Source organism: Rhinolophus hipposideros (assembly GCF_964194185.1).
Source record: "Rhinolophus hipposideros genome assembly, chromosome: 7".
Taxonomy (NCBI): domain Eukaryota; kingdom Metazoa; phylum Chordata; class Mammalia; order Chiroptera; family Rhinolophidae; genus Rhinolophus; species Rhinolophus hipposideros.
The window spans coordinates 6,324,125-6,347,263 of record NC_138053.1 but is presented as its reverse complement, the minus strand read 5'-3'; the positions used below and the strand labels follow the sequence as shown (position 1 = coordinate 6,347,263).

General features: G+C 34.2%; 1 protein-coding gene across 1 annotated transcript in view; it reads left to right on the top strand.

The window, feature by feature from the left end:
• The window catches only part of GTF2I (general transcription factor IIi), a gene marked incomplete at its 5' end in the record, with an annotated part of 97,381 nt that overhangs the window by 51,653 nt on the left and 22,589 nt on the right, over positions 1 to 23,139 (top strand). The window contains 7 exon segments of the mRNA XM_081054138.1: positions 1,579 to 1,635; positions 3,547 to 3,609; positions 11,121 to 11,231; positions 12,275 to 12,340; positions 14,814 to 14,997; positions 18,323 to 18,381; positions 19,014 to 19,085. Of these exon segments, the coding sequence (XP_080910264.1) occupies positions 1,579 to 1,635; positions 3,547 to 3,609; positions 11,121 to 11,231; positions 12,275 to 12,340; positions 14,814 to 14,997; positions 18,323 to 18,381; positions 19,014 to 19,085 (612 nt within the window).

The following is a 23,139-nucleotide window of genomic DNA, read 5'->3' as shown; positions in this document are numbered from 1 at the left end:
TTTTAAAAGAACTAAAAGGCACATAGAATCACTGTTTCCGTGCACTCTTGTAATGTGGAGGTGGAACAACCACCTGACGTGTTCTTCTTCTTTACTCAGTCTTTCCTTTTTAAGTATTGGTCTCTTCTCCATTCTCTCTCATTCCTTTGACCACACATCTTTGTTTTTTTTCGACATTAGAGTCAAAGAACGTAATGTTCCATAAATTCAAATGATGAGATTTAAAAAAAGGAGGGAAGGGACTATGTGTTGAGAAAGAGTATTTAAAAAGTTAAAGAATAATTCAGTGCTCTAGATTTATAGATTTACCTAGCATTTTGAGCTCAGGTGAATTTTCATAATCTGAAGTTGTTCTAGATTTATAGATTTACCTAGCATTTTGAGCTCAGGTGAATTTTCATAATCTGAAGTTGTTCTAGATTTATAGATTTACCTAGCATTTTGAGCTCAGGTGAATTTTCATAATCTGAAGTAAGTGTGAAAGAATCCCAAGATAATTATGGCATGATAAAGCTAGACATGGAAAATCAAAAATATTTGACTTTAGTATGGCATTTTAAATTCAAAGATACTAGACACTAAATGACAGTTTCTGAAACTGTAATCAATACTCTTTAAAAATAAAAATAAAATAAATTTAAAACCTATGTCTGAGTGTTGTACATTTAGTTCAGTTTCTGAAATTAGGTGACAAAATGAGATTTGATTTTGCTTCCCTTTTCCCCATGTGATTTATTGTCACTCTTAGGTAATACATGTATACACAGAGGCAGTGATTTTCAATCTTTTTCATGTTAGTAGCTCAGATATTTAGGGACAGAGGTGAATATTTTGGGGCAGTTTGGTACATAAATCCTAAGTGGCTCTCTAATGTTTTATTTAGATTACTTCTTTCCTATTTATGAGTAAAGCTTCTGCTCTAGTAGGATGAGCCTGTTTACCTTGTGACTGCCTAACCTGATACATTGCTTTATGTTCCAGTTTTTAGAAGCAGGCAGATTATATTACCTGAATTAAAATGCTTTTGAGACTAAAGGTAGTATCTTAAATTTTAACTTACAAATTTCCTTTAAGTACAACTTTGAATAAATAATGGGGATTGAGTTTCCACCATAGTAGAAATGGAAAGCAGGAAACATTCCACAGCAAAACCTGCCCTTGTTTATTTAGACTTACTAGAGTCTATGAGCAAAGAACGAAGTTATTCTGATTTGTGTTTTTTATGTGTGCGTCATTGACAGATGAGCATGGTACTTTGAAACATAATTGTTCTATTTCTCTAATTCTAATATCTATGAGTAATTATATTGTGTAGTTACAGTAACTAACTTTAAATCCCCAAACCTACTTAGGTTTACTCTATGTTTACATTTTTAAATAATTTTTTTGAGTTTTCAAATAGAGGTCTTAAATGTTTTCTGAATTAGATCACATTGTTTGAAATGACTGCTAAGGAGTTAAAAGAATCAATTTGTATATGTGTTGTTATGTTTTAAATTGTTTGCATTGTTACCTAGTTTCTCTTCTTTCAATGTCATTTTTTATTGGTTTATTATATGTGATTTATTTTCTTTTTAGGAAGCCATCATTCTTCAGAGAGCAATGAAGGAACAGAAATGGAAGTGCCAGCAGAAGGTTAGAAATAAAGGAATTTTTATTTTGCCGTATTTGTGTAATGTTTGTTCTGTATCATAGAGAATATTATCCTTAAAACACCTTATTTGGAAATAAAAAGGTGATTGTTTTGGTATGTCTTCTTAGCCAACAGGTTTTCTTTTTTTGAATCCTAAAATGTAATATACCTCTTTTACTGTACTGAATAATAAAGCATATGGGGATGAAAACTTAAGTGGTAAGTAAAACTCTTCCGATGCAAAATCTTCCCCTTTTTTTCTGGTCATCTTGTGCCATGTTAAATTATTTTACAGAAAGAATGACTTCAGTATTTTAGAATAATAATTATTACTGGCTCTTCATATTTCATTTTAAACATACTATTTAATGTGCCATTTTTTAGAGTAGGGTAATATATTCTACAGAAGATGAATAAAAGAGAGATTTCCTCTCTGCTTATTTTTATACCCATAACTACCTCCTGAACTATTCTGTCTGTTTAGCAGCCGTCTTCTTTTGTTCTCATGATTGAATGACTATTTACTTGTGGTACCGCATTTTTAATTACTGGAATCTTGAGTTAAACTGTTATGTAGAATGGCTTCCTATTTCTAAGTGGTTTGTATAGTTTCAAAAGAATTTTTATAGATTGCTCCCAAGGAAAATGACTGGTAAGGTAACTTAATCTTGTTCTAGATTTTTTGTTTCTCTCGTAAACTGGTCATGTTGTACCTTATTTTCTAGGATGAGAATGGAGTCTATTCTGTAACTTTATTCCTTATATTTGCTTTTTCATTTTATTTTTAAAAATCATTAATTTGATCTTTTACCCTCCTTGAGTGGAGGGAGTTCCTAAGGTCCTTCGAATGTTGGCTAATCTTACCAAATTCAGTTTTAGAATTAGGGTTTCTAACTGGAATACATTTCTTGCAGAAATATTGAGATGTTCATTTTAAACAATATTTTACATTTCTTTTTGACATCTTTTTTATAGAAGATAATGTGGATGAATTTTTTTTAATGTTTTACTGTGTGGAGGTAATTAGATGTTCCTCTGTTTTGAATAGGTGGTATTTACAATAAAATACCTGTATACAAGACACACAGCACGGGGTTCATCAGGCAATATGAATTACTCGACAGTTTATAATTCTGTCATTAGGTACTAGGCTTTGAAGTACTTTATTTTTGAGGATATTTTTAAATAGTCATATTGCAGTGTTAATAGAGTTGAATCAAACCTGGGTTCTGGTCTTTATTCCTTTACTAACCAATAAGCGTAATCTTTGGCAAATCAATTAATCTCTCAACCTTTGCAAAATGAGAGTTGATGAAGATACTTTCTAGCTGAACTTCTAGCACTAACATTCTGATGTACATTTATTTGTTTTGTGTAGTAACACAAATATTAATAAAATATTTTTAAAAGTATCTTGCATATAAAGTTAGGGGATCTAGTCTTATATGCATTTGTTATACTCATTGTCTCGATCCAAAGGTCCCCACTGCAAAAAATTTGTTTATTTAACAGTATCAACCACTCCTAGGATTTCTGAAAGCAGAGGAGCAATAGTGAAGGAAAACAAAGAATTAGAAAGCCTTTGTTTTTATTCTATCATTTCTAAGTTACAGCAGGAAAATAATTGTGACTTCATTATAACTTTATTCCTCTAAAAATACAAGTATTTTTGAGTCCGTTAATGCAGGTAACTTGGTATTATTTAATAGTTTTCCAGAGTTTTTTTTTCTTTTTGTTTTTTCTTATCCCTATTTATAATTAAAAGGGTCAGATACTTTAATAAATATGAGATGAATTAAAATGCCAGTAAAATTTTGTAGTAGGCTGCTTTTGGAGTATCAGATCAATAAAATGTTGGAACATATAGAAAGTGCTTTATAATGAATGTCATTTAGAATTTTATTTTTTTCAAGATTCTACTCAACATGTCCCTTCAGAAACAAGTGAGGACCCCGAAGTTGAGGTGACTATTGAAGGTTAGTTATTGAAAAGCCTTGATTCCAACAGTTTACTTCTGGTCATAAAAACACTTGTCACATTCACATTTCTAAGTATGCATTTCATTCATTCTTAACGGAAACTTGTGCTAAAAAGTGAAGCATATATGTGTATGTGCGACCAAAGCAGCCCACTTCCCAGCAGTGTACCCAGTGCTTTGGGAGATTTAGACAACAGAAATAAGCCGTGAAAATGAGCGGTGGACCAGGCTATACTTTCTATCATTGGGAATCGAGAACAAAAGACGCAAACTATGACCAGACTGGATGTACACAGAACCAGATTCTGTAACCTGTTAATGGGTTGTGATAAGAGACCTACTCAGTATCAATAACCCCTGATATCTACTTGAGTGAAGTGGAGAAGAAAGTGTTGATAGCTTAGTCAATTTTTAAAGAGAGTTTTCCCCATAAAGTACTATGAGAGGCTAACATATAACGTGTTCTTAAAAACTTTTTGAATCAATAGCTACAAATATATTCTAATTAATCTCTCTAGCTAAAGTTGCTTCAAGCCTAGTTTTTTCTTTAAAGATAATGCATGAATGCAGATGAGCCAATTTATCCTGAATTACTTAAAAATTCAGCAAATACAGTTATTAGCAGTGTCACATTGCATATTTAACAATTATTACATACATATTGATTTTTTATTTTTAAATGAATGTCTCACACTACTCCTCTATAAATTTTTCCCCTAAATTCTTTCCTAAGATAAAATATTGAAACAGTACTACAAATTGTACTGTGTAAAGTTTTACTTATCCCTGCCCTGCTCTAAAGTCCCTATACGCAGTTTATTGTGTATGCATCTAAAAATAATTTGATGTATATATAATTCATTTTATGAAAATATACATATGCTTTCAGCATACATTATAATAAATATTGAAATACACATATATCACATTTCCCATAGGTTTTTTCCATAACCACACATCTTGGTACTTCATCATTTTTTTTTTAAACTGCTGCATAACCCTTCTTGGTTTCTCTCTCTCTCTCTCTCTCTCTCTCTCTCTCTCTCTCTCTCTCTCTCTCTCTCTCTCTCTCTCTCATAATGTCTTCTGTAGGTGTCACTTGGTTATTTAGTATTCGGCTATTTCCAGCTACTCAAAATGTTTGTCTTCATTGCTTCTAAAATATAAGTTGATTGGTAGCTTTCAACTAATGACAATTTTTCTCATACTTTATACTCATGTCTCTCTAATATATAGATTTCTTTTATCATTAATATAATTTTACTAACCTAAAAGCAATTCTGAATTGTTTATAGTGTATTATTAAATAATTGTCATAATTGTTTTTTAGTTAGAAAATTCATTATCAGAGAAGAAAAATCTGAAGGGTGTATAGATACCATAAGTACTTAGAATTTTGTCCTTTCTATACAGATAGGAAAAATAGAGGTGCCTATTAAAATAATTTGGGCAAAACTTTTAAATAGGAAAAATAAAGTTGTTTTTATCAAATGTTAAAGCAGATGAAGGCTGCATTAAAATTCTGTAGAAAGTAAATACATTCTTTTATAACATAAGGCCTTTAAAGAGATGTTAATGATAATCACAAAATAAATGGCTCGTGAACCTGATACGTCAGTCTTTTCAATTTTAACTCTTTGGAGGGAGTGATAAACTTTATTTTCTTAAACTTAAACATACTACAAGAATCTTGATTTATCATCCAAATTCATCAACAAGTAGAATTTTGCTATATAGGTGGCTTCTGTATGTTCAGAAGACCAGTGAAATACCAGGTCTGTGTAAGTAATTACTTCACAAAGTAGCGTTTTCCGCAGCATGTATGTTCATGAACAAACTATATTACCAGCCTTAATTAAATTGCTAATTGTTTTTTAATCCGTACATTAAAGAGGGTCAAGTTTAAGTCTGTGACGTTAACCAGGAAGGTCAAATGAGAACTTGCACATTCGTTTGATAAGTATATTGTTTATTTTCTCTGGAAAGGTGATTGCAAAATGGTAGAAATTAGTTAAGTATCTATAGTTAGAAAATTAAGTTTTGGTATATCATAATAGAAAAAAATCACTGAAACAGTAAGGTTTTAAAAATATAAGTGATCCAGAAAAAGAACACTAAAGTTAGTTAGAGAATAATGTTAGATTTGCTTAAATACTGGAAGATGATAAATGAAGATAATCCTGCATGCCTGTGGATGACTTTTATTTTCTCCTGTTGTATCTTTCTGCATTTTCCAATTTATAGAAAAGATTTAAAAAAAAAGAGAGAGAGAGAACTTTTTCATCAAGTAAGTTTGTCAGAGTTTCCACAGTACTTTAACTTTGATGTCTTTATTTGACATTATGTGGAGTGTTAATGAAAAGGCTGATGGACATCGATCCAAACGCATTACCTCTTGTCGCGTCATGTTCACTCGCTGCCAGTGCTGTGCTCTTCCATTTGTGGTGAGCCACTTGAGCTTGAAGTCAGCGGTACACTTTTATAACTTGTGGGACTTAGGTTTGAGAAATAGCCCTTAGAATAATAATACAGCTGTGCAAAACTTCATTTTGTAAATATCACATGTACATTTTGGGGTAAAATTAAACTGCCGTCACGTCTTTGATAAGTGCAAAGAAAATCTTACCTCCGAATTGTTTGAGGTCTAGCTGTTTGGGGAAAGCTACGGTATTTTGCCATGTATAATGCGTTCCCATGTATAATGTGCACCCACGTTTTTGGCCCAAACTTTCAGGGGAAAAAAAATCTTTCATTTTAATTTTTTAATTCATTTTTTCTTTTTTTTTTTACGTTTAGGTACTTGTTTTTTGTATTATAAATGAATTTTAGCATTTTTTAACATATTGTGGTACAAGAAGTTTTATGTACCGGTAACAAATTTACGATATTTACTCATCAGAGAAGGCCTGCATTAAATATAACTTATAATAACTTTAGAGATCTTTTTTTGGATCACTTAACATTTTTCATCGTTGCAAGTTGCAACATCGTTTCATCATTGCAAGTTGCAAGTTTTCATCCTCGCAAGTCGTAAGTTCAACAAAACCGATTATCATATTCCAGGGTATTATTTTGCATACAGATATCATTACTGATTTCTAGAGTTACACATTTAACTCATAAGCAAAAATAAAAGAATTAAGAAAATTTATATAGAGAATTAGTATATCTATACTAATGCACATTCTTATTTTTTCCTCACAAATTTGGGCAAAAAAAAAAAAAGCACATTATACACGGCAAAATACTATAATAACGGGAAGATTTTTGCTTTAAAAGTTGTTTCCTATCATGTGATTGGTTCTCTTCTAAGGCATTGTTTCCCAAACCAGAGCCATTCACATATGTTCATTCTGCTGTGGCCTAACCTTACCCTGTTCATTTCTTAAGTTTTTTCTTTAACTTGCTTTTAAATAGATTCATTTAAAAACTAATTTTGCATCTTCCAAAATAAAACTGTCCTTGAAATTTTTAATTTTTAATTTTATTTCTCAAATACAGGAATGCAGTACTGCATATAGTTTGTTCATATTACCACATGTGGCACATGGACTACAATTTAGATAAACTGTTTTAGACCTTCAGTCTTTGCACTTGTCATCCTATGTGGCATCCTCTGTTGGTTATCCTTTTTTGTGAAATGCACGCTTAGGACCTTGGTAAATATTCGGCTGCTGCATATATTTAAGGACTACCCTATTCAAATGTTCACTTCATCATTCTGCAAATACCACACACCTTGTATGTGCTGGTGTTTGTACTACGTGTCAAGGATTTAGGAGTGAACAAGATAGGCAAGGCCATTGGAGGATTTTGGACAAAGCGCTACGTTCCGTCCTTACCACTTGGAAGAAACTAGGTTGCTGTGTTGCAAGAGACTGAGAGCAGACCATAGGGAAAGCTATTGCCATTATCTAGGACAGAGACCATAGTGCTTTAGAGCAGGATGGGCTCAGGGGACATAAGAAGTTGAATTCTGGGTATGTTCTGAAGATAGAGCCAATGGGCTTTGCTGTTTGTCACTGTTTAAAATGTGCGTGTCTTATAAATGTTACTGGAGAGTTCATAGAATCTATGTAATCTGGTAGGTTAGCATTGGAAGATTTTGTGTTTTTAGTTTTATAGTTGCTGAAGAGTCACTTACCATCCAGTTATGTAAAAATTAGAATTTTAGAGGAGTCGTGACCTGGATCCATGGGTAAAAAGACCATTTATTAATTTGAAATGTGTAGGGTAATTAATGGCTCTGAGTAATTAATTTCAAAAGAGATACAGTGCCTGGTTTTTGTTTGCCTGGTTAATTTTTGTTTGTTTAATTTGAATAGGTGTCAGATTGTATGATATAATATTAACCAATTTGACTATGTTGAAAATAAGGTATCAGAAAATTTGTTTCGTATTCTATTAATGCATTCACAATTGAGAATGCAGTAATAAATTTTAGCTCTGAAGACTAAAGACGATTTGTAAATATGATGCTAAAAGGAAAACAGGTTTTTTCTAAATAAAAATTTCGAGTTGCTGCCCTTTTTTGAGGTGAGGGGCTACTTGTGTTAGTACTGCTAGAATAACTATATATGTATTCCTGAGTATCAGCCTTTACACGTTCAAATATTTTGAAATTCATCTAATGAGCTTTCAGTGTCGATGCTGTAAACGTTTTTAGTTGGGGCTCGATTTTGAAGCATCCTCAAGTGTGTCATCTTATCCAAAAGCGGTTGTTCAGAATGTTGAAACACTATGGTAATTAGAAAACAGTGCTATCTGCTGGGCCTAATTATTAGAAGTAAATTCTTGGAGTTTTATTTTGTTTTCTACTACAGAGAAATAATTTTGACCCTTTCTGAAAAGTATTTTGAGGTCAAGAGTAACATTGTCTCATACTTTCTCAATACAATTATAGTTCTTTTCAGCAAAGAGTGGAGACAAAAATGGAAGGTGTGGCTGAGTTCATAGCTATTCATATGATCTAATTCCATGTTTCATATGATTTAAATGGATGACTCTTAATAGAATGTGTGGTGTGTGACATTTTGTCACAAATATTTCAATTCATCTTTTTGCATTCACATTTGATAGATTGAACTACATTGTCCTTGAGAAATGTGATATCACTTACTTTTTTAAAATCACTTTTTAATATTTTATAATCTTTGTTAAAGTGTTGCATTATTAAAAAAATTTCCCCCCAGATTTATCTCTTTTTTTTGTTTATGGTCAGCGAGGTTCCTTTTATAAAAAATGTTTATACTATTAAATCTTTTGTGTTCTGTAACAGTTTAGACTGATTGAAGACGTGAGGTCTTAATGCTAAAGAAAAGCTCTCTTGGCCTTTTTACCTTGGCATCATTTTCAGTTTAGATTATAATAGCTGCTTTTCTTTATTATCATCTTCTAGTTGTATTTTCTTTTTCATTTTATACTTTGAGTTTTTATTTTATGTAATTCAGTTAACAAGCAGTTTAAATGCTGATCTATAGATATATTTAGGTGAATTAGCCTATAGGGAAAATACTTCTGTTTTAAATTTTATTGCTTAAAGTTTGGGAAGAAATATTAATATTAAGCATTTAAAATACTTTGATAGCATTCATAAGTGAAAATTGTGTATTTCATTTTATCCTTTGGAAACTAGCATAAAAATACTCTTAGGCTTCTACAAATCAGGAAGTTGGAAAAGACAGGTTTTTTCCCCCCTACCCCACATGTTTTCAGAATTGAAGTCCAAACATATTAACGATATTTAATGTGTTTTCCAAAATGTATCTCCTTGGGATTGAATCTAATCACTTAATCATTTATTGTAGGTGTTTTGACCATTTAAAATCCTTATACTAATTTAATAATTGTAAGTCCTGGTGACATAGTCAAGTTTTATTTTACTAGTGGCTTGTCATTTTAAAGTAGTTCTCTACCGTACGCTTTTTTTTTCCCCCTGAATTTGAGCATGGATTTCTACAGTGGCATCTAACACCTGAAAGTTTTATAGTGTCGTAAGTTGCTTAGAATATAATATTTGCCTGAAATAGCATCTCCAAAATTAGCATTTTTGTCTTTCCCAGCACATACTTGGGTCCTAATGTGACTTTATCTGGTCTTGGTGATATTGGGGTATCTTTTTCTCCTATTGGTTAGAATAGTCAGTAAACGATTTCAGATGACCAGAGTATCTGTTGGCGTTATCGATAGAACCCAAAGTCAGGGCACCAGTGTCAGGGCCCATGTCTGGTTGTGTCCTCTGATGCTGTGATAACAATGAGGTATCAAGTATTCTATGCTTCATTCAGATTTTGTCTTGATTTGTATACAAAATATATAAATTTATATATGACTTGTATACAAAGTACATAATAGTTATCCATTGCTGTCCCAGGCAACATTTTGTATTAGGCTGAATTTGGATTTCTTGGTATCTATTTGAAAATTAACCTGTTGGTTTAGTGGAAAGAGTTTTAACCTTAATCAAATCTCAGCTGTACTATCTAGTGATGTGACACGGTTAAGTCACATAATAGTCTCCGAGCTTGTTTCTTTAGCTGTAAAATGAGAATGAAAATTACACTGACCCAAAAGGTAACTTGTATTTGAATGGTATCTTTGTGTTATTGCTAGTGTCTTTAACATAATACTTATTTTATTCTCTATCACATATTTTTAAGTCCAGATGTCTTTAAACGATATTTTCAATAATGTACACGTGATGTTTGAGCAGACATCTTAATAGTGCGCCACCTGACATTTTCAGAGACTATAAGAAGATGACAGTGATAACTTTTCTTATTTGAGCCAAATGTCCTTAATTCTAGCATTAGATACAGTGAAGTAGCATAGCAGAGTTGAGCTGCGTAGCCATGAAAAAATTAGCATGAACTCTTACTACAAATGTCTTGAGAAGTCTGTATTCTGTGCTTAAATATCTGATGCTTATTTCTACGTAGGTTTTGTATTGACTGAATCAACACTACCTGTTTCACAAATAACGTAGCTCTATTTAGTTCTATAAATTCTGTTTGTTAAAAGTGTTTGGCATGTGGTATCCAACCTCTCTTGTTTATATATGCTTGAATTTTATTTAAGTTTAAATTTTGTTTCCATTCAAGCTATATTTTCTCTCCCTTTTCTCATGTGTTTTTATAATTGTGGGTAGCTGTCTCCATTAAAACCTTTTTCTTGAAAGACTTAAAATAGACTATAATTCTCGGGAGCTTTCTCAGAAGTTATGACGAGAAGGGGACATTTATAATGATTTAATTCAAATTAAGCAAAGTAAAAAAAAAATGAAGCAAGACAGGGAAAATGAGGAATACTCACTTGAGCATTCCCCAAGAGTAGGAAAGCTTCAAAGGTAACTGGGGGGAAACATGCTGAAAATGACAATACAGAAATAATGATTGATGTTCCAAACAGCTTTAAAGCTCCCCACATCTTTTGAATATTGAGAATTTTACAGGTGGTGGCTGTTAACTCATTTAGTCTGTTCCTCCAGTGATGACAGTTTTCTTTTTCAAGATGACGATTATTCTCCACCTACCAAGAGACCAAAGAGCAACGAGCCACCCCAGCCACCAGTCACGGAACCTGCCAATGCCGGAAAACGGAAAGTGAGGGAGTTCAACTTTGGTGAGTTCTTCACTAAATACAGGCCTCTTTTCTTTGATTCTGAACTCTTTCTGTAACTGACAAAAGTTACAGCTTTCTTTAGGGGGATGCTTTAAAATGTATTACCACCTTATAATCTAACCTAGGGGAAACCAGGGACAGTTTGAAGTAACTTGACAAACATTGTTTAAACATAGTTTGGGTTTTACCAAAGTATAAGACTTTGGATGTTAATTACAATTAGTAGACTTTAAATCAATGTTAATGACTTAGTAATTGAATTATTTTTCTTAGCTTGAAAATCTTAAGATATATTTCATATCTTGATTTTTCTTGTCCTCTGTAAATGCCAGCAGCTAATCTATGCAAACCCTCAGTGGATGATGTAGCTTTTTGAAGGGACAAAATAAAATATTAGTGGCAAATTGTGTTTGTGACCTGTGTTTTGAATAGATAAAATAGATTTAACTTACATACATTTTAAAAAATAACATTTTAATACTTTAACTTGTCATAGTCACAATTACTGGATATAAATTGAATATATATATATATATATATATATAGAGAGAGAGAGAGAGAGAGAGAGAGAGAGAGAGCAAGTTTACATATATTTATATTCTTTTAACACTTGATTGTAAATTGCAGCTATATATAAGGTCTTATTTCCATACAAAATAGACATGATTTAGAAAGTTTCCTGAATGACCTCGGAGACCTCCCTCCTTTTTTCCCCCTCGATTTTGTAGTGTTTTAGTGTACTGAACTTTACTGGCCTCCCACTTGTCAGAAATTATAGGGCTAAAAAGAGGTACTTGGTTTGAAGTGTGTCAAAAATAAACTTGAAAACAGCCTCTATGATCTCTTATTGAACCAATTCTAAGAACCACAAAAAAAGGAAAAATTTCTTAGGAAAGCAGTAAAATTATAAAGATGGAGATGGGTAATTAAAAATTAGGATGTGTTATGTAGAAAATAAAACATTAGATATTGGATCATCTTAAAAACTTAGTGCACTAAACAGGGATTTATTATTGAGATTTAACTTTTCTCTCATTTTTCAGAGAAATGGAACGCTCGAATTACTGATCTACGTAAACAAGTCGAAGAGTTGTTTGAAAGAAAATATGGTAAGTCTAAACTCAAAAATTCTTGTAATATTTTGTTCATAAGCTTTTTAACAATGGAGTTACTGTTCATCTAATGTGAGCAAGTCCATTTCTCCCAGTGAATTGTGCCTTATTATATATCTGTCTCTACAAAGGTCGTTGGATAGTGTCTGTCCAAATGTTAGAAACTTTGTTTCTAGATTACTACAAAGTTTAGTTTTTTTTCCTCCTTTAAGTCTCAATTAGCATTTCTTTTAAATTTTCAGCGTGTATATGTGGGAATTTATTTATGTATTTGTTGCAAACTTCTGGATCTTGGAGATTTAATTGAAGATTATTTTCTTAGTTTTTCTTAATCTGTTATGTTAAACCGAGTATTCATTTAGATGCCCTTATTTTATCTTGATATATAATTGAGTTTAAGTTAGAGCTCGAATTCCCTTTTATTTTACTATTCTATCCTTTGTATAGTGGTCAAAGAAGCAATTCGTTATCATCTGATGGTATGTTTCAAATGCTCACCCAGAAATAGCAATAATCATTTAAAAATCTCTGTTTTGCTGGTTTTTTATTGATGTTATTTGGAGGATTCTTTGCAATCAACTGTAAAATTATATAATACATTGAATTTTAACTTGAAAATTAATCTGTGCTGCTGTCTTGCATCACTGAATTTTTCTAAGTGAAGTTTTTAAATGATAAACTACATTGGCATTGTTTACTTTAATAAACTTAAAATGCCTATTTCTCTTTTTATCATGGATGATAACCTATGACTCAATGAAGATTTAGGATTAAATTTAATAATGAATTCAGTAACTTTTCCTTAATATTTTCAGTTATTTCTTAAGGTTTTCTTAGTGTTTATCCTTCTTTGCAATAGTCAGAGCCTTTTGCCATTGATTTTAATTGGTCCGTTTCAAAGCAAAAACTCGTAACATACTCTGTAGGAAGCACTATAACATGGTGATTGCCTTAGAAGAAGCTGTTATTGTTAGATGTGAATATGATTTTTTCAGATGTAGTATAAGAATGTTAAATCTCACTCACGAATGTGTAATAAGGGACAGTTGAAATTTTAGTACAAATATTAATGTTTAGCAAATAGACTTTTACATAAAATGCCAGCAACAAAGTGGAGCTGTTCAGATGGCCATTCCTAGGGGAGGAGGGATGGGGGGGAGGCCATAGGAGTCATTTTGGCTTTGGAAGCTTTTGGGCAGTGTCAGTAGCACCTCTGCTGTTCTTTCAGCTTACTAGAAAGCATTTTAGTAAGCATTTAGGTAACTGCTGTGTGATTTAAAAGTAACGGAAGCCTTTGTAAGAATACTGGTATCTGTCTGCAGTCATAGAAGATTTGGCGTTGCTTTACTTAGTGTCAAAAGGCTGACCTGTGAAATTGTTAATGCTAACTATAAATGTGTCTGTGTTATAGATGAACATAACTGATACTTTTTAGTACCTTTTTATTATGGAAAGTTCCAAACAAAAACAAAAGGAAAGAATACAAAGACTCTCTAAGTATCCATCACCCAAGTTCAACAACCTTGAACATTTTACAGTATTTCCTTTCGTGTCCTCTCCTGTCCCATCTCTTTTTGATGCAAGAATATTTTAAAACTCCAGTGTCCTAGACATTATGTCAGTTCACCTCTCAAAAGTCTGCATTTCAAATGGGGAGTTGGGTGAGAAGAAGGCATTATCTTAATCTCACATCTAAAAACATTCTCACATCTAAAAACATTCAATACCCAGTGATATTTCAATGTCCCTATTGACCCTTTATACTTTGTTTAATAAAATCAGTGTCTGTTCATTACAATTGATTCTTTTTTAAATTATAGTTGCACACTTTATTATATTAGTTTCAGGTGTACAACATATAATGGTTTGACCTTTATATCTTACGAAGTGATCGCCGTGATTTGTCACCGCACAAAGATCTTACAGTATTGACTATATTTGATTCTTAACACTCCCCGTGCTTTTTGACTTTTGTAGCTGTTGCACTATTTTACTCTTGAGTACGGAAATCTTAGCACAATTTTTATAGTTAAATCTTCTGCGTCAGTTATATTTTTAAAAATCAGTTTTATACTAATGTGTTTGTTTTTTTTATACTGATGTTTTAAATGTTTTAAAAACACTACTTCTTCCATTGCACACTGTATGTATTAGCTAATATTAACTGGTATGTTTTTCTGTGTTTATTTGTGGTTCAGATTTCAACAGAAAGTCTGGCTGTTGCCTACATTACCTCAAAATAATACATTAGTTCACTGCCGATTTGGTTAAATAGAGCATTGGCATCTTTGGTGTTTCCTTTTAGTTTTTTTGTACTGTTTTTCTTCTGATTGAATCGTAATTAACATAAGTAAATATAAAGTTATAAAAGTTAAGAGCAATACATATTCAACTATTACATTCTTTTCTGCAAACTGTGCTTAATCTCTGTCATTTAATATTCTTCTTTTTCCTCTTTTTATCCTTAAAGCTCAAGCTATAAAAGCCAAAGGCCCTGTGACGATCCCATACCCTCTTTTCCAGTCACATGTTGAAGATCTTTATGTAGAAGGACTTCCGGAAGGAATTCCTTTCAGGAGGCCATCTACTTACGGAATTCCTCGCCTCGAAAGGATATTACTTGCAAAGGAAAGGATTCGTTTTGTGATTAAGAAGTAAGATTCTTCGGCTCTTTTCTTTGCTCCTGATTAGTGCACCTTCTTTTTTTTTATTGTTGACAAATAATTCATTAACCATCAGCACTATATTTAAATTAAGTGTGAATTATTATATATTGTTTTATTTTCCACTTTTCAATGTGTCTGTGTGTAAGATTTTGTCAGTCACGCCAGAGTTGGCTTTTGGAACACGAGCATCTGCTCATAACTGATTGGCATACAACTGTTATTTTCCCTTTCAATTTTCTGCTAAATATGTTAAAGAAAGTAAATGATATGCTATCAGTGTCTTCTTTTAGGTCTGAATTTTTAAAATCATGTGGAAATATATGTAAACTGTAAAAATAAATGAAACAGTAGAAGTAAGAATGGAAAGAAAACCTAAGATAGCAGAATGCTATAAATTTTTTAGCGTTGACATAAAGGAGCTTTTAGATAAAGTTGAGTGCAGCAGATCGGATTGGAAGTGTGAATGCTTCCATTTAAAAATAGCAGCCACATTTTGTACTCTCTTAGATTCTATTAAGATTACAGTACAAGGGTTAAAACACTAAGAGGTCATTTATCAACAGATTTAGCAATGCAAATATATGGAAACTTCCTATTACACCCGTGAAACAAGTACTAGATATATTTGTAAAAGGGAAAAATTGACAAATAGTTGTCTAGGAAATAATAAAATATGATTGCTAAACTAAAATTTTCAATGACAGGGCTGGAGGGTTGTTAATCTTGTCAGTTGTAAAGAAGATTGTGTATGTGAGACATGAGAAAGGATATTGAATCTTCATCTAGTGATTGATATCTGACTTAAAATGAAAAGAGGAGAGTATCAAAAATGAGTCACTTCATAAAGTTTCAGTGCTCTAAGATAGGGAAAAGATTATTAGGTTCTAGAGAGTCAAACCAGGTCATCCATAAAGAATGGAAATCATACTGATGATAAACCTGCTTTGAGCAATAATGAATGTTGTAACACTGTCAAGCAAATCTTCCCAGATTCTAAGTGAAAATTATTTGAACCTCAAATTCCGTAGTCAGCCAAACTTGCCAAATGTGTATGAAAGCAAATAGAGATTTTCCGACTTGGAAAAGGAAAGGTAGCAGCAATTAAGATGTCTCTCCAGAAGTAAGTAACAAAACCTTTATTCAGATTAGCTTAATAGAGTAAGATACTTCTCCTACCTAGCCAAGAAGTCAGAGATAGATAGGATGGTTAAAAACCGTGGCAGTTGGACTTTGCTTCGTCTCTTTTCTAGATTATTCCTTCCTCCTGCTGATAGTTTCCTTGAGCTAGACGCATAGTTTGAGGCCTCCCATCCAGACACATCTATGAAGGAGAGATAGTAGTTTCCTGTGTTCCTTTGAGATCAAGGAAACCTTGGAATGTGGCCTTAATTCTCTGGTTAGAATTATGTCAAGTGCTTGTTCCTCAGCCAGGCGCAGGCATAGGAAAGATAACATGATGCATTTAAACCAAGCAGTACTTGCCCCCCGGAAATGGGGATGGGTTCACTTCTCCTCAAATACAAGGCTTTCATTTTAAGTCCTTCTATTATGAATGAGTCTCTTTGAGTCATGTTCTTCGCTGATTTTTAAAAATTTTTCTGACATCTGCTGGAGGTGCCAAAAAAACGTACACAAGTGAACACTTCGGTCAGCGTTGCTCAAGCAGTAGTTTGCCATAATCCGCAGTGTCTGGATGCTGATGGTAACCACTTTGAGCACCTCTTGTAACTGCAGAAGTCAAACATGACTTGTACTCATCTTTTGTTATCGGTATATATTGAGTATTACAATTTTAACACAGTTTTCCTTTCTTAAAACATGTATACATTTTTTTGGGCACCCTCTGTATTTTAGCTATAAACAATGAATGTATATATTAGGATAATAGCCATATCAATTGCAAAAGTGTTCAACTTCATTACTCTAGTAACACTGTGATACTGTTGAGAAATGGGGAAATTAACAACCACCTTGATCAAAAAGTACAACCGGGCAAGCTTGCCCCTCTGTATTGACATTAAATAAGGGAATGATAGGAGCTTTTAAGATTTAACTAAAAGGACCCAAGAGATCCCTCAAGATAATAGGTGAGCTGTCCTTCACAGGAGGGAACTTGTTGCTAACAGTTATTTTTCTTTCCAATAAACTGTAGTTCAAAGATTTAGTAGTCTCTCATGAAATCAAATGGTAAACAGATTGGCTTTTTCTAAAACCCTGACACTAGCCAAGAGCCATAAACGAGAATCCCTCTCCCCACTACACATTGATATATTAATAAATTTATTTTTTTAAAGAAATCCTTTGTACTGTCATTAAATTGTTTAACTTGTTAGTTTTTCAATTTAATTTTTAATAACAATAAAGAATATAAAAATGATTTTACAGGTTTTGCTAACCTTAAAGCGTATAACGTGATAAAACTCTGTGTTTGGATGCTTAAATGTTGATGCAAGTTCATCACAAGATACTTTATGCTCAGCACAGCCTATTTCAAATCGTCCGTATGCTCATTCATGGGAAGCCATAGTTTTAAAAGACCTGTTAAAGCCTTTCCCCAAAGGTTAATGTGGTTAGTCTTGATACACTTAAACTGTTTTGTTTATTTAGTAGGGTAATTATGTAGAGTTTAGCAAATGTTTTCTTTTACAGCTCACTAATATTGATCAAATATTATGTATACCATTGACTTAATCCTATATTAGTTTCCATCATTTCTGGGATTATTGTTAATATAGACATGGTTATGCTTGTCTTTTGCTCATTCCCCACCCCGTCCTATTACTTTAGGCCATTACAATAAGAGTGATATAGGATATGGAAGTTAGATTGTAAAAATTCTGTCATCTAGAAGTTATGTTTTATAAGCTGTTTGTATATTATAAAAATAAAAAAGCAAGTATATTGTCCTGTAAATGTGAGTATTGAGATATATTTACGATTTTTATAACCCATTTATATATATTGAAGTAAGGTAGTCTTGAATATAATGTAAAATTAAAGGATCTCATTTAAAATTTTTGTAGTTTGCTTCCTTTGCTGTTATGATTTCATAAAATGCTTTTGGGTTGCAAAGTTCTCTCTTTCTGTGAAGATACACGCTCTGCGAAGTACCTTGTGAAACAATATGCAATTACCATTTAGTTTTATTACTCTGTGGAAATCTCAAGAAATCAGGATTTAATTATACTCGGGGGTCCGGATTGTCTTTTCTTTTTAAACTGATCTTGATGACTGAATATTACTAAGTACTAGTAGTTACTACTTTTGCTCAATATTACCTTGTGAATATTTAGAACTTTTTTTCACCTTTCAGACATGAACTTCTGAATTCATCACGTGAGGACTTACAGCTTGATAAACCAGCTTCAGGACGTAAGTCTCCAGGCTTGTGTCAAATCAAAAGGTTACATGTAAGAAACATACAACATCAGAATATTGCCCAGTACTCTAGAAGAATAAATTCATTTTCTTCTTAATAATCCATTATACATAAGGACAAGCATCACAGTTCTGGGTAGACTAAAAGAAGCCTGTCTGTTCTACTTCTGAGATGCAAACTTTGTCTGGTATAATGTATTGAACAATTTATTACCCAAGCCTACATCACTGAATTGGATGACCATTCACCATTATACCCAGGACATAAAAAGATTTACTTCTTAAAGCATATAGCCAGTGGTATCATCACTTGTTTGTTAGATGTGTTTTGAAGCAAATTGTGATTTGTTCTCTTGCTTTTGTTCTGGACTGGAGTGGGGTAGGTATATAAAATGGAAGTCGTACCACTTGGATTTTGTATAATGCAAGGATTGCCAGCAGTCTTATATGCCTAAATCTATCGTTGCAAAAATCATCTGCTAGCTGTTCTTAAGTAAATTGAATGAACACAATCTGAAATCTTAGAAGTAATTTTAGTCAAAAAAAAAATAATACTGCCTAATTTATAATTATAATATATTAATGCTATCAAATTGAGGAAATTTGTATATTTGTTATTCTTACAGTAAAGGAAGAGTGGTATGCCAGAATCACTAAATTACGAAAGATGGTAGATCAGCTTTTCTGCAAAAAATTTGGTAAGTCTAACTTTACCCCCCAGCTAAAGTATATTAAGACTGTAAATACGATGAATATGACTCACTCCCAGTTTTCTTCTGTTGTTTTCAAATATGTATTTATTATGAAAAGTTCTAAACCTGTACAGAAGGGGAGAGAACAGTACTCTTCACTGAGTACTGTTCATACTGTCTAGGTTTTTCAGCACAGGGGCCTTAACAATGTTTAGTGTGCTGCTCTGGACCAAGGAAGTTGTCCAGGCAGTGGTCACAGGCGTGCTGGGAAGGGCAGCGTGGTTACCAGGAAACACAGCAGGCCCACACTATCGTGCTGATCCCGTGGCCTGTGCCTGCTGTGTTGTGTCCCTAAACACTTAGCACACTTAAGTGTGAGTTATCACTGCAGCCTGTTGGTCACCAAAGTCACTCTGTCCCCTGCTTATCCTACTTCTCAGCAGCTTTCAACATAGTCGTCTTTCTTCTTCTTTTTCTTTTTAAAACCATTTTAAACTATTTTTATGGAAAGTTTCAAACCTTATTGATTCTTGCTTTCTTCCTGTCTCATGGGCTGTCATTCTCATTCTCTTGATGTCATCTCCCTTTTGTTCATTTTTAAAATTTTGAGAGTGCTTCTCTGTAGCTCAGTCCCAAGCCCCCATTCTCTTTTCTTGTTGTGCCTTCTCCTTAGGTGATCAGACTTCGTCTCATATCTTAAAAATAATACATGGTCTATATGTTGATGACTTTTTTTTAATTTGGTTTATGCAACTTTATTGAAGAAAAATAAGTCAGTTAATAGCAGAACTATTAGTTGATCACTCATCCTTTAACAACTTGCATCATTTATTCAGTGCTATACTAAACAGTGTGTTGGAAGATAGCTTAATTAATAGCTCCAAGCCTCCTAACAGTTTAAATGAAAAGTACAAAATGTTTGAGACTCCATTTTGGAAAACAAAGTGTGTTTGACTTGCAATTTCCAGTCTTTATAGAATAAGAACAGGTCGTCCCTTTACTGACATGCATAAAATGCATCATATTTTCTGTTCTGCAGATGCTATGAATTCAGTACCAATTTTCCAGCCACATCAGTTATGAGCGTTAAGTATATCATATAACCTTATCTCTAACAGTGGGAGGTTTAAACAGGATGGATGCTGCTAGAATAACTTGCTTCCTTTGATGTGACAAGTGCATGTCCATCTCCCCCCTCAGATAATGTCTTCAGCATGTTAGAGCAGTGAAGAATGAAGTTTTAGTCTCATAACCCAGCGGAAGTGAAGACGTTGGCCACATCGTACACATGCTCCATTTTTTAAAAGGTTCTGAATCTTGGGCAGCTGTTGTCTTATAACTACTTTACAGTTTCCAAAGGCAGTTCATTGTCCAAAAGTGGAAGAACTTAACTCTTCTCAGATGAGCATGTGAAGGAATGGAGGGAGGTAAACAAAAAATAAAATTAAAAAAGATGAGGTCTGACAGGGGAGCAGCCAGATAAGAAAGTCAATAAAAGGAACAGTAATTTCCTTTTATTACTATAGTAATAAAAGCTATAGTGCAGGTTATCCTGACTCTAAGGTAGTACCGTGGGGTACACTTCCGAGCCCATTCCCAAGGTACTCCGTTGGACTTAACCTCTCTCTGTTTTACAGGTCCATGCAGTTTCTGGCACTAGGGGGTCACCTGGGTTTAGGTCACATAGCTGTGAACAACTACATAAAACACCGTTAGAAGTAGTTGGCGTAGGAGACCACTGTGATCTTAGAATATCGAGACAAATGCTGCCATCACTGTTAATAATTGCATGATAAATCTTTGTTGTAAATGCAGTCTTAGGTGGTTTGAAGGGGTAGTCTGTAGGAAAATGAATTGTCAAAAAGAATACACTGCTTTGAGATGGGCTGTCATTAGGACCCACAATTGTACTTGCCATTGAAATATATCACCCCCAACTGGACCCTCAGACCATTGTGCTGGAGGGTCCCAGGCCAAATTACTAATTTCCTTATTAATCTGGCTTCTCACTATTTCAGTGTGTGCTCGAAGGTCCGTCAAAACTCTTGGTTATCCCAGTGGCAGGGAAGGATTGTCTCCTGGTCTCACACCTGCTTTGCCAGACACAGGCACTGAGGCCGAGGTCCCCCTCAAGTGGTAGCCTTGGCTTGCTCCCCATGGTGCCTCTCCAGCCCTGTGGGGCTCATGTGCACGACACAGCCACAGACCTATATTCAAATTTTAGTTTCTAGCCGTAAAAATTTCCCTTAACCCCAGACCTTTATACTCACCCACCTATTTAATACCTTTTCAGACTTCACAGGTTCTAGATAGAGCCCTCGATTTCCGTTCTGCAACACATTCCTTTCCCAGTCTGCCCAGCAGCACACAGCCAAACCCTCTAGGAGTTACCCTTGATTTTTTTTTCATTTTCAAAGGCCTCCTGCTGACTGTACGTGTAAAGCATACCACAAATCTGTACCCTTTTCTTCATCACTGTTATCTATCACTGTAGTCAAAGCCAGTGACACAAAGCAGCCAGATTTTAATCTCATTAAAAACGTAAAATGGAGCTTATCACTTTCCTGCTTTCTAATCTTTGGTTTCCTTTCGTACTTGGAGAAAACTCCACAGTCCCTGGTCATGGCCACCTGCCTTTCTTCTAATATCACCTCATCCTCTATCCCACTTACTAGACTGACCACGTACTTGTTTTCTTTTTCTCTGAGGTCATAACCCTCCTTGAGACAGCTGCATTGGAATGCTCTTACCTCAGGTCTTTTTGTGCCTCTCTGTATTTACATCTCAGTTTCAAGGTGCCCACATTGGAGAGGTCTTCACTGAGAACCCATCTCACATAAACCACTGAGCCCGCTATAACCCATCACCCTTTGGTTGTCCTCAGCGCACTACTGGTTGTCTATTTCCTTCTGCTGTAACACAGTGGATGACAGCCCAGAGCTCGTGTCTTCTTGGTGGCTAGAACTGTGCCTGGCCAGATATGCAGCGAATACTTACTGAATGGATGAGTGTCTTCACAGTGCCTTCTAAAGCCCTCAGATACCAGGGAGCCTTCCAGTCACATAGTGTACCTTGGGCCTTGTTAAATTATTAGGTTGGTGCAAGTTTTTGCAATTATTTTCAACTGCAATTACTTATGCACCGACCTAATACAACACTGAGAAGACCGTAGGAAGTGCAGCAGTGCCACAGCGGGCACGGGCACAGAAGGCTGCAGTGCAGGGCAGTGTGTGTGGGTGGACCACTGGGTTATCCCGGTGGCAGGGAAGGATTGGCTCTGTGTCACACTTCTGCCAGACACTGGCACTGGGGCCTCCCCTCCCTGTTCTCACTGTTTCGTGAAGGAAACCATTTGAGTTTCACCACAAAAAATGAGGATTCGTGTTTGTCCTATGGTTTCCAAGAGGAGTGCATGGCACTGGGTTTTAAAAGTCCCAGTAAACCAGTTTTTAGGGGCAACTCAAGTGGCAGCTACAAACTGAGGTCACTAATTTTGTGTTGTTTGCAGAATCCATGTGCTTTGACTTACACTGTTTAACTCCCTCAGAATGTAGTGCATCAGGAAAAAGTCAGAAGTTTAAGGTTTTCCTAGTCTGTAATATCCTTGACTACCCAGCACAAATGTAAGACCTTAGTGATAATTTATCTCCTCTTAATGTGGCCAGAAATCAGCTAATAAACAATAAACTAAAGAATCTCCACCACTTAAAAAATCATTGTATTTCCAAGACATTAATAAAATAAATCCTATGATGAACATTGTTTATCATTTGAGATGCCACCATAGTGTCATTGTAATTCAGGAGTACGTGACAGGATAATGTATGTCTGCTTGAACAGGCTTAACCTTTGTCCTCACCTTTAGTTCTGGAAGTTGAGCCGGTAAAAGAAGCAGCCAAACCTGTTAACGTCACCCACGCTTGCCAAGCAAGCTGACTTGTGCCTCATGAAAAGAGGAGGCTGATGACAAGTTAGTGTTCTTAACAGAAACTGGCCAGTGGAAAATGATTTGGCATTGCATATCAGAGCTGAGAAAATAGGTGGGAGTTCTGGATTGTTG